The following is a 12404-nucleotide window of genomic DNA, read 5'->3' as shown; positions in this document are numbered from 1 at the left end:
CATGGAAGGGAAAGAAGCTTTCTATGTAAAGAAAAAAGAGAATTAAAATGGCACTCTCTAAACTTCTGGTACTAAAATGGTATGCTATGTTTCAGATATTGTTCTTTATCCTAGTGGAATAGATCTCTGCTCTTTCTCTCACTTTATGCCACTATTTGCAGAGTAATCTAGAGTCCAGGATTCTGGCAACACTGCTTCCTACAGGAAAAACCGACTCCATTTTGTGATAAAAGCAAACAGCCTGCAGAGTAATAGCCTACAATTGATGGAATTCCTATGTAATGAAAAATGCTCTGTGTACAAATGGAGTCTAACTTTTAAGATGAAATTTGGACATCCAGTTGTGGTCTGCTTTATGGGGGTAGAGTTATAAAAGGTTTTAAATTTCTTTTGTATACTTTAATGTAATTTATTTTATACAGTGATTATATATATATATAAATAAAACCTGGGGCACCTGACTGGCTCAGTCAGTTAAGTGTCTGCCTTCTGCTGAGGTCATGATCCCGGGGTCCTGGAATTGAGCTCTGCACTGGGCTCCCTGCTCAGCAGGGAGGCTGCTTCTCCCTCTCCTGCTTGTCCCCCTGCTTGTGCTTGTGTTCTCATTCTCTCTCTCTCTCTCTCTCTCTCTCTTTCTCTTTCTGTCAAATAAATCTTTAAAAAATTTTCCTCATCAGTTTTTTTAACTACTTAGTGTTATGACATTTTTAAAGAAGAGTTCATGAGAAGGTTGGCTTGTGCCATTACTTACCATTTTTTCCTTGTACCATGATAATCTGGCGGGTCTGTCATTACAGGTACCGCAAAGGCTTTGAGCTCCAGTCATCTCTCTATTCAGGAATTAACCTGGCAGTTCTGCTGATAGTTGCTGGACAACAATTTGAAACTTCCATGGAACTAAGAAAGATAGGTAAAGCTATTTATGATCACAGGAGTTGATAGGCTTTGGTCACCCCAATTCAGCATTAAAAATTATCTTCAAATAACAAGCATTTTATTTCACAGGTAACAGTTATTCTCTGATAGCACACCTGAGACAGCAGCCAAAATAAAGTGCATGCTATTTCCTCTCTCTAAAGGCTTGCATAATAGGAGAGAAGCTAGAAATATTTTTCATAACTTCATTAAAATTCAAATCCTTCAGGTGTCCGGCTGAACAGTTTGTTGGGAAGGAAAGGGAGCTTGGAGAAAATGAGCAATTACTGGGATGTGGGTCAGTTTGTCACCGTCGGTGTGTTGGCCAATGATGTCGGGAAGGCGGTCCAGGCGGCAGAGAGGTTGTTCAAACTGAGACCTCCAGTTTGGTGAGTCGTGTGTGTGTGTGTGTGTGTGTGTGTGTGTGTGGTGGGGGGTCCTCACTTCTCTCAATATCTGATCTTGTTCTGAAGGGGAAAGTGGCAAAATTGCAAAAGACAGTAACACTTGCTGTGTTTGTCTTTCTGACTTCTTCATTAACATAAACAATATAATGGTAGCAAAAACAGCTCCGCAGGCTCACTTGGTTTTATGTGACAGGAGGGAAGGACAGACCCACTGGCACATACATGTATGGAATATGTCCCTGTGTGCTCTATCTCCAAGATGAGACTTTCAATCTTATTAATTTCTTCAGGTCATCTCGGTCATTGAGAACAAAACATTCTTTGGTACTAGCATGTATTTGTGAAAAAGTGGGTAGTAGAGCTAAAAGCACACCAAGAAAGCAATGTGCATCACAAATGGAAACTGGTACTAAAAAAAAAAAAAAAAAAAAAAAAAAAGACCAAGATACGGTCAAAAACATGGTGGCACAGCAGTGGCCACAGGTTAGCCCATTATGTAGCCATTAAAACATGCAAGAAAGAACACTGGGAAACATGGACATGTGTTCATGGTCTGTCCCAGAATAAGAAAAGCCAACAGCAGGGTATATTGTTCTCACTCAGCGGTTCTCAAAATTGTTTGTGTATCTGAATCCACTGTGTTGATTAAAACACAGATTGTTGGGGGATCCCTAGGTGGCTCAGCAGTTTAGCGCCTGCCTTCGGCCCAGGGCGTGATCCTGGAGTCCCAGGATTGAGTCCCGCATCAGGCTACCTGCATGGAGCCTGCTTCTCCCTCTGCCTGTGTCTCTGCCCCTCTTTCTCTCTCTCCCTGTGTCTCTCATGAATAAATAAATAAAATCTTAAAAAAAAACACACAGATTGCTGTGCCCACCCTTAGGATATCTGGTTCCAAAGGTCTAGGAAGGGGCCTGAGAATTTGCATCTACAGCTGACAGTCTGCTGCTGGTCTGGGAAATCACGCTTTGAGAACCACTGTTCTCTGTGGACTCCTTTTCATTAAAAAGTGGTGTTCGATGTGTAACTCAGAGTAAAGTCGGCAAGGGGTGGGCAATAGCTGACTTGCCAGTTGATGTGAAGCTCCATGAGAATCATCATTCTGTCATTGATTCCTGTGGTCTCATAATAGGTGCTCACTAGATATCTGTGTAATTATTTTTTAAGATTTATTTATCATTCATGAGAGACACAGAGAGGCAGAGACATAGGCAAAGGGAGAAGCTGGCTCCTTGCAGGGAGCCTGATGTGGGACTCGATCCCGGAACTCCGGGATCGTGCCCTGAGCCGAAGGCAGATGCGCAACCACTGAGCCACGCAGGTGTCCCAGTATCTGTGCAATCATTGAATGAGGGGTTCTCTCCAAAAGGGTGACAGTGGTTCTCTCAGAGACATAGCCTTATGAGAAGTTTTTAATCTTTTTTATCTTCATTTTTCTAATTTGTCTAAAATGCATTTGGATTACATGCATAATTTAAAATTTTTTACGTTTAATGATCCACTTTCATCTGCCCCCTGTTCTTGCCCAGCTCAGTAGGACAGTCTGGACTCACAGGGATCAGAATGTCTGTAGTCGTTTTCAGTTGAACCCCATTTCTTCCCAGTCTGAAAGACCCAAATGTGATCCCCAAACCATATCAACATCTTGGAAGTCTTTCTGAGGCTGCACGAACAGGGAGGCAGGCAGAGCCTCTAGCCCTCCTGGAGCAGCTGCTTTTTCCAGAACTTTTCAGGTGCTCTGCTGCACCTAATCCAGACAGAGCGGACTCCACAGAGGTGACAGCTGAGCCTTGGTGCATTCTCAGTGCATCCGCACCTACCCTGGCTGACAGTGTGGGCACCTAATATCGTAGCCCCAAGACCGCCCCGGGGTTCATGATTCACTAGAAGAACTCATAGGACTCAGAATGGCTGTTGTACTCAGGGTTAAGATTATTACAACACACGTATATACAGACGGAAGTCAGCAGAGGCACAAGGCATACAGGGTAGAGTCCGGAAGAGGCCAGGCACCAGCGTCCCGCTGTCCGCACCCAGTGGGGTGACTTACACAGTGCCGATTTCTCTCCACAACTATGGATGGCAGCACACACAAAGTATTGACAACCAGGGAGGCTCACCAAGGCTTGGTGTTCAGGGTTTTATGAGGGGGCTGTCGGTTGTACAGGTATGGAGCATCCATGTGGTTGACCTTAGTTACCGAGTCCCCAGCCCCTCTGGAGATGACACTGATATAGCATGGCCCAAGGCCCCGACCTTGAGTCCTATTGTTAGGATGGACTAGGTGGTGTGGCCCAAGGCCCCCGGTAAACAGAAACATTCTTACCAGACTGAATAGCCCAAGGACTCAAAGATGATGTTCCAAAAGCCAGTCAAGGGCCAGACCTTTCTTTGGAATCTGTAGAGTTTAGACAATCTAGGCCTACTGAGTTCATTGTTCAGTGCACAGTACCCAAGCAAGTCAGTCTGAGTTAAGCTGATCTGCCTTCCCAGGGCAGCTCCAGACTTGGTCCTCAAAGGACAAAATAATACTCTGATGCTTTCAACTCAACCATCTGCATTCACTACCAGAGAGGATGTGACCAGTAAAGATGTGGTGAGATTGAAGATCTCAAAACTTCAAAATCTACCTGGTCAGACCTAATTTTAAAAAATACAATGAGTTTCACATTGGTGACTGGCAGAGGTCAAGAAGAAGAGGAGGGATGGAAGGGAAATGGTATGACTGTATAAGGGAGACGGGAGGGGGAGGGATCCTTGTGACAGTGAAAGTATTTTTTATCTTAACTGTATCCATGTCAATATCCTACTTGTGATCTTGTTCTAGAATTTTATGAGCTATCATCATTGGTACAAATCGGGCCAAGGGTACATGAGATCTCTCTGTATTGTTTCTTATGACTATATATAAATCTACAATCACTTAAAAAGGTTAAGTTCAAAAAAGACCATGAGTTTGCCATTTTGTAATTGGTTTGAATTTCAAACTGCATGTTTTTGTTTTTAAGACAAGTTAGCAAATGTTTGCCAGTGTCCACACTTTGAATACCATTAACCCAATGTTGGTAAAAAGCCATGTTGTATGATTTCGTTGGACAGACTTATTTTGACCGCTCTTTGGATTTCTTTTAATTAAGTCTGTGGCTGCCAAATGATAAAGAAGCACTCATTACACAATATGATTTTAAGTAAATGAAGCTTTTGGGAAACCTTTTTTAAAGGGAGTAGAATTGATTCCATTTCTTGAAGAATCTAATTTATTGGTGCTCTTGATTTTTCCAGGTACCTCCGGTCGTTAGTTCAGAACTTGTTATTAATTCAGCGCTTCAAGAAATCCATTACTGAACATTCACCCAGGCAAGAACGGCTTAACTTCTGGTTAGATATGATTTTTGAGGCAACAAATGAAGCTACTAATGGACTCAGATTTCCAGTAAGTCATGCTAAATCCATTTCTTTCAGATAGAATAAAAGAAACTGGGGATTGGTGCTAATTATTGACTACTCTGAAACGTAGAAAAACCTTAGAGTAATTGAAAATATTAGATACCCATCAGTCTTATGTAGAATCAGCCAGTTGATCGATCAACTCACTAGAAAGTCGGCTATGGCCTCTAAAATAGTGGTCTTAACTGAGAGTCATTTTGTCTCTTGGCGGACATTTGGGAGTATCTGGAGACATTTTCGGTTGACACGACTGCAAGGAAGGTTTTGCTCCTGGCAGTTAGTGGGGTGAGGGCCAGGGGTGCTGCCAGCCACCCACAGTGCATGGGTTAGCCCCTCCCCCAGCACAGAAATACCCAGCCCCAAATGTCAGCAGTGCCATAGTGGGGGAACCCTGTTCTAAATCAGTGCAAGAGTAATAGTAAAATTTTGGAACTTGGTGCTGTTTGCTGTTGAGCTTTGGTTTGCCTCCAATGCCACTAGTTAATTTTTAAAATATTATTGGAAAGCAAAATGGCGATTAGCTTTTTGTGTCAAATTTAGACGACCACCTTACAAGGAATCTTAAGATATCTAAGCACCCTAGATATTGAGCTTCAGATCATTATATTTCATATTTATGCCATGAGATTTTTGTGAACGTGCCATGTTGAGGAATTTCATTAAACTTCTAATGGAGATTAAGTTGTTTGAAATGATTATGATAATGATTTTGTTCTTGGGTAATAAGTTTGAAAATTTTTTAATTATGAAATATTTCAAACTTATTGAAAGGTACCAAAAAAATAATGGAACAGACACTTGTGTAATCTCTACCCAGATTTAGCGACCTTAAATATGTTGTTTTACTTGCTTTGGAAATTCATTCATTCATTCTCTTCCTCTCTCCCCATCTCCTCTCTTCCTCCCCTTCCCTCCCTCCCTGACCCCCAGCAATAAAACATTACTGATGGAATGTCACCTCACTTAGCATAAGTCCTCTTGTATTTTTTACAGACTTGGGTACCTACCTGCAGATCATCCAGTTTCCTTCATTTCTCTAAAAAACTGTTGCTTCCCTGTTTCTTCTGTCACCTCCTTGGGCAGGCCTTTCTTGGCCACCCTGGCTAAAGTGACCCCGCATACACCTTTATTCTGTTGTACTTGGCTCAGAGCTGCCTATGTGACCATATTCCATATCCCTATGTGTGTATTTCTTATCTGCCCCATCAGAGCATGGACTCCCATGTGGGGAGGAGACTTCTGTCATGACTGGTGTCCATGGGCCCTAGAGCAATGTTGGCACACAGACTCAAATACTTGTGGAGTAAAGCACTTTCTACTTGCTCACTGGGCAGAGTGACCTGTCTGTGGTATGTTCCTGTGTGTCACAGAAATCTGTTCTTTTAGGTGCTGGTGATAGAACCAACCAAAGTCTACCAGCCTTCGTATGTCTCTATAAATAATGAGGCTGAGGAGAAGACAGTTTCTCTGTGGCATGTCTCACCCACAGAAATGGTAAGAAAAAAAATCACAGCTCTCTTTATTCTCTGTTGTGTCGTCACAAATTCAGTGTTCAAGTAAGAGAGTCTTTGTTGTAGTACTTGAAAGAACAGGCACCTGTGACTGACTTGTAAGGTAAGGTCCAGGAGTGTATGAGAGTATAATTACAGATGGGAGAGAGGATGCTGGTTTTCCCATTTTATATATGTTTATATTATATATTTGTGTATCTGTGTGTATGAATGAATGTGTGTATATTTATGTGAATGAATACAGGCTTGTTGAGAAAAGAAGTTAAGGGTGCCTAGGGTGGCTCAACCAGATAAGCCTCTACCTTTGGCTCAGGTCATGATTCCAGGGTCCTGAGATCAAGTCCCAAGTCAGAGTCCCTGCTCTGCAGGGAGCCTGCTTTTCCCTCTCTCTCTGCCATTCCTCCTGCTTGTGCGCGCTCTCTGTCAAATAAATAAATAAAATCTTTAAAAAACCATGAGTAGTAATGGGGAAAGTCCCTCCAAATCCCCCAAAACCTCCTTCCCATTCCCCTCCCCAGTGACTGGGTGGATATCCATCTTTACCATTCTCTAAACTCCCTTATGTATGTGTAGGTGGGTGTATGCATGCAAACGTGTGTGTGTGTGTGTGTGTGTGTGTGTGTGTGTGTGTGTGTGTGTGGAGAGAGAGAGAGAGAGAGAGAGAGAAGCATTTTCATTAAAGTGAGATCATACAGTGTATATTATTTTGCAACTTGATGTTTTGATTGATTCTTACATCATAGACAGTTTTTCAGATAGCACACAGTGATCCATCCACCTGATGTTTTTAATTGTAATATTCCCTATATTCTCATATCATGGTGATACCTTTCCAAGTATGGTTGAACCATAATTTATTTTCCTACCTGCCTGCAGTGCACATTCCAGGCTCACCCATGCACTCTAGCCAATGATAGATAGGAGGTCAGTGCCCATCCTGGTGGTTGCACCCTACATGCTCCCATAGATTGTTTCAGGAGCAGAGATTCCCCAAAACGGAACTGCTAGATTTAAGACTACCTTTGTTTAAAAGTTGATAGCTATGGGGCACTTGGGTGGCTCAGTCAGTTGAGAGTCTGACTCTTGGTTTCAGTTCATGTTGTGATCTTGGGATCCTGGGATCAGGCTCTTCACTCAGCAGGAAGTCTTCTTGAGATCATCTGTGTCCCTCCATCTCTGACCCTGCCCCCATTGACTCTCTAAGATCTTTAAAAAAGAAAAAGAAAGGGACACCTGGGTGGCTCAGCCGTTGAGTGTCTGCCTTTGGCTCAGGGTGTGATCCCGGAGACCTGCAATTGAGTCCCACATTGGGCTCCCTGCATGGAGCCTGCTTCTCCCTCTGCCTGTGTCTCTGCCTCTGTGTGTGTGTGTGTGTGTGTGTGTGTGTGTGTGTGTGTGTGTGTCTCATGAATAAATAAATCTTTAAAAAAAGAAATTTGATAGATACTAAAGATAAATAAAATTTGAAAGCTCCTGTCAGGTTTGTACCACTTCAATTTATATTGACACCAATGATACTGGAGAGAGAATACTTTAAGTGCCCACTTAAACACTGGGCCGTGCCTGGTGTCTGTGGTAGTAACTATGTTTTTGTCTGTGTGTGTCTGAAGTACTTCTTCAGCCTCTTTCTTTAATAAAACATTTTTAGTAATCTAGCACCTTTGGCAATTGCATTCACTAGGTAGATCTATTTGCTTTGTATATGTTTTCATGGAGTGTGGGGAGACGTCTGCCATTAACCTGGCAAAGAAGGATTTTTTTTTCCTGGATATAAGAGAGTGAGCAATTATGTCTTAATCAGGCAAATACAGACCATATCTTCAAAAATGAAATGCAACATTGTAGAATAAGCAGAGGGCCAGAATCATATAAGAAATTCCTTATCAGAAATAGTCCTAACACAGCACCCCCCCCCCATTGTTCAGGGAGTACAAGGTCTGACTTCTGCTGGATGAACAAGTTGCCGATGTGTGCTGTACACCATGGCCCCTATAGTTACTAGTATGCCATTGTGCACTTCAGAATTTGTTAAAAGAGTGAATCTCATGTGTCCTTACCTGCCCGCCACCCCCCCCCACACACACACACAAAACAAAGACCAAGGGACCAAGGACACTTGGGGAGATGTTGGATCTGGCCATTACCTTGATTGTGGTGATGGTTCCATGGGTGTCTGAAACTTCTCAGATTATGCACATGAAATTTGTGCAGGTCTTCGTCTATTATACCTCAGTAAAGGTATATATATATAAAAAAGAAATAGACTTGAAATCTTGAGTTGTGTAACAGGATACCATGAATTGGGGGCTTAAACAGTAGATATTTCTTTCTCCCAGTTCTGGAGGCTGGGAGTCCCAGGGTGGGATGCCAGTGTGGTCAGGTTTTGGTGAGGGCCCTCTCCCCCAGGTCACAATAGGCTGTCATCTTGTGTGCCCCCAGATGATGGGGAGGTATTTCCCTTGTGTCTTTTTTAATAAGGGCACTAATCCCATCGTAGGTGCTCCATCCTCATGACCTGATTTGCCTCCCCAAGGCCCTATCTCAGAATCCTGGCGCACTTGGGGTTGGGGCTTCAACAGCTGGTTTGCAGAGACCCAAACATTACAGGTATAAGCCAGTAACTTTGTCTAATATTTAACAGAGAAGCAGCCTTCTTATTCATCAGACTCAGCCAATAGTGAAGATGAGCTGCCCGAATGCATGCTTGGGGTTTTTTGTTTGCTTTGCTGTACTGTGTGTATTAATTAAATATTTGAGTGCAAAAGAAAAACCACAATAAAATTTACACATGGTGTTCAAACAGATCTCCTTTGAAGAATGAATATGTTCTCTATTAAATTTACCTCTTTGGCTGTTTTTAACCTTTTATGGAAGTATACACACTGAAAAAGTCTATCAGTCATAAATGTATAGTTCGATGGATGTTTGCCAATTGAACACACCTGAGTAACCAGCATGGTTAAGGAAGAGAATATCAGCAGACACCCTCCAACCCCAAAGCCTGGCTTCTGCCCCCTTGTGCCCCCCTCCAGGTCCCATGCTTTCGATGTTGGAATTCTTGTATTAGAAGCAAGCCTTGATGATTTTCTTGTGTCATTGATGTCACTGTGATAGGAGAGGATTTTCAAAATTCTGATCTGTAACTGACCATTCCATTGATGTACGTACTCAACTCCTCATGTCTTGACAAGTACTTGAGGAAAGAAACTAATCCTATTCAAGTGGACTCTTCAAACTTTTAGAACCAAATGTCTTTGGGCTTGTGGAATTCTATAAACTTTGTCCATTGTATTGAATCCTACAGTGCTTGCTGCCCTTAATGGGCATTCCCATGGGTACATATACTATCTCCCTAGTTGTAAATGTGTTACTTTGAACATAGTCCATAATAAGAAATGGAAAAGAATGGTAGAAGCAGCAAATGCTAGTTTTCATTGACTGATGAAATGTTTTGTACAAGTGCTCATAGTTGTCAGAACAAACGTCTGAGGGAAATAGAAATTGCCTTTTTTGCTTTGAGAGGAAGCTTTTGCTTTAGCCTTCATTTACATTTTTGAAATTCTGCAGATCGTGAAAGCAAGCAGATTTGTCTGGAGTGAGATGACATTTCTCTACACAATGTTGCATTTTTTCCTGGTGGGCTGTGGCTGGTGAGGGAGATCACACGCATGTGCGTGTTCACTTACATGCTGCACTGCTGTAAGAGTAGGTTAAGTTCTGGTTTGTTAGCCAAGGATTCAGAAACTTCTGCTGGTATATGTTTAACAAGCAGCATGGGGACGTGTAGTGTTTGCTGGTTCCTCCAGTTCTGTTCCCACCATGGCCAGTTTCAAGCAACCTCCAGTGGATGCTCCAACTTGGGGTTAGGAGGAGATGTGCACGGTTGGCCTTCCTAAGCTGGCTCCAGGTGCCCCCAGCACAACAGTGTGAGTAGGCTGTGCAGGGCAGGGACATACACAGCCTTGCACCCTCAGCAGCTCCTGTGCCCTGGAGTCGCCAACAGGCATCCAGTAGCCCCTGCCACTGAGCACACAGCTAGGGCTGCTTGTTAGGAAAAGCTGTTATTGTTACTGCTTTTTCTGCTTATGTTAGCAACAGGAGAAGCGCATATAAAGTCTACAAAATTGTCATAGACTCCCAAGATGCCTCCCCAGAGGCGCACACTCTAGGACCAGGAGGGCAAATGCTGAGTCGGCACCCAGGGGACCCTGGAGACATGCCCCTGCCTCTAGCCTCCTGGCCTATTGCTCTGTAGCCCACCCTGGCTCTGCTTCCAGTGCACGATTACTGGAGGCTTCTGACCCTGACATGGAAAGCTACAGTCTCAAGTCCATTTCCTCATGATTTAGATGTAGTAAAATAGCCATTCTCAGAAAGGGTAAGGTCGCTGCCTGCCGGGAGAAGACAGCCACCGCAGTCATGATGGAGGACTCTGTGCCAGTTGACCCTCCAGGACAGCAGATCAGAAACCGGGTGGGCAGTCCTGACTTCCACCACCAGGCGTTTCACGAAAAACCCCACCTGCAGATGCAAGGGAGTGTGGACTTGATGATTTCATTTACATGTTATTGCAGGGCAGGCAAAACTCTCCATGGTGGTAGAAATCAGAATAGCGGTTGCTGTTTCCACCTTTGGATGACTAGGTGCGTGGGGGTTTATGAGGGAAGCTTCTGGGCTGCTGTTCCTATTCTGTCTCTTCATTTAGAAACTGGCTACAGCGAGTCTTCATTTTGTGAAAATTTACTGCGATGATCACTGTGCCCTTTTCTGAACATATGGTATACTTCAATTCAGAAGTTTAATAATTTGAAAACACTTGTTCTGGTCCTCTTGTTCTTCCCCAAAACCATGACTGAATCTCATGGCTTTACAGATGCAAACTCATGCTCTCTTATGGAGTGTCAAGTCCCTGTAATCCTACCCTCTCGTCCCCTGAGCTGGCCCTGCGGGGTCCCACGTGTGCTCTTCTGTCCTCCTTACTCCATGCGATTTCTTCTTCCAGTCATCCAAGCCCTAACTTGTGCGGCAGCGTCTCTAACTACCTTTCCTCCCCTTTCACTGAATTAGGCTGCTTTCTTGCCTATATTGTGTCCACAGTATTTCCCATTGCTCTTTGATCACTTTTTGAGAACTTCTCCCCAAGTGCTTTGCAAACTCAAGTATGACTTCTATGTTTTCATATCCATAGTATCTACAAAGCAGGTCCCCCCCCCCACACACACACAAATGCCCATTGACTGTGATATAAAGGGAAAGACGGGAGTCTGTGTTGTTTACTTCTTAACCGGCAAATCTTCCTCCTAAATCAGGAAGTTCCCTAAAGCTACACTGTGGGGTAAACCTTCCATCTGGGGATACTTTGAAAGCTTCTGTGGCCAAGCTCTTTATATACATGCAGCTTCTTGCCTGTAGGTGACTTGGACAAGGTGCTCTGAAATCTGCCCTGGTTCATGTTTCTGTACCTGAATCCAGAAGCAGGTTCCTGCTCTCCACCACCGCCACCTTTCACTGACTTTGAACACAACTCCTCTGAAATACCCTCAGTCTTTGTACACGGTTGGGTCCCAGGTGGGGGCTTCCATGTTGATGTATGCTTCTATCTCTCACGGCCCTCACCTCATCTTCTACAGAGTAGAAACTGGGAGCCTGGTGATGGTCTCCAAGGCCCTGTGTCATCTTCCTCATGAGCTCTCCAACCTCCTCTCCTACTCCCTCTCTGCTGGTCCCCAGACATGCCCTGGGGACATGACTTTTCCCTTCAGCCCAGGACTATATCTGCAAGTCTCACTCCTTCACCTGCCTTAGCCTTCTGCTGAAGAGTCCTCAGAGATGCCTTCTTGGAGCACCCAGTTTAACATCATGACCCCTGCCCCACCTGAATGCCCTTCCCCGCTCTCTCTGGCTTTTCGTCCTCTGTCATGCTGTTCAGTTACTACTTAATTTGTTCTCTCTCATGCGAATATAAGCCCCACGAGGGCAGGGGCTTTGTTCTTTGTTATGTCCTCAGTGCTGGTACCTTGCCTGGCACATAGCAGGTACTTAACACGGTCAAGTGGACCTTCTCCCATTGAGGACCATCCTCCCACATCCTGTTGTCGTTCCTCCAGGATGGCAGGAAACTCATCAC

The 12404-nt window shown here is 43.9% G+C and overlaps 1 protein-coding gene across 2 annotated transcripts in view; it reads left to right on the top strand.

Moving 5' to 3' along the window:
- The window catches only part of MAP3K15 (mitogen-activated protein kinase kinase kinase 15), a 113844-nt gene that overhangs the window by 67771 nt on the left and 33669 nt on the right, over window positions 1–12404 (top strand). For both annotated transcript variants that reach the window (XM_041740045.1, XM_041740044.1), the window contains 4 exons: window positions 798–910; window positions 1145–1304; window positions 4602–4752; window positions 6153–6260. In XM_041740045.1, coding sequence (XP_041595979.1) covers window positions 798–910; window positions 1145–1304; window positions 4602–4752; window positions 6153–6260 — 532 coding nt within the window. The remainder of the gene's footprint in view (window positions 1–797; window positions 911–1144; window positions 1305–4601; window positions 4753–6152; window positions 6261–12404) is intronic.

The sequence above is a fragment of the Vulpes lagopus genome, chromosome X (genome assembly GCF_018345385.1).
Source record: "Vulpes lagopus strain Blue_001 chromosome X, ASM1834538v1, whole genome shotgun sequence".
In the NCBI taxonomy this organism is placed as follows: Eukaryota; Metazoa; Chordata; class Mammalia; order Carnivora; family Canidae; genus Vulpes; species Vulpes lagopus.
Note: the sequence above shows the minus strand (reverse complement) of the source record. Positions and strands in the feature narration are given on the sequence as shown.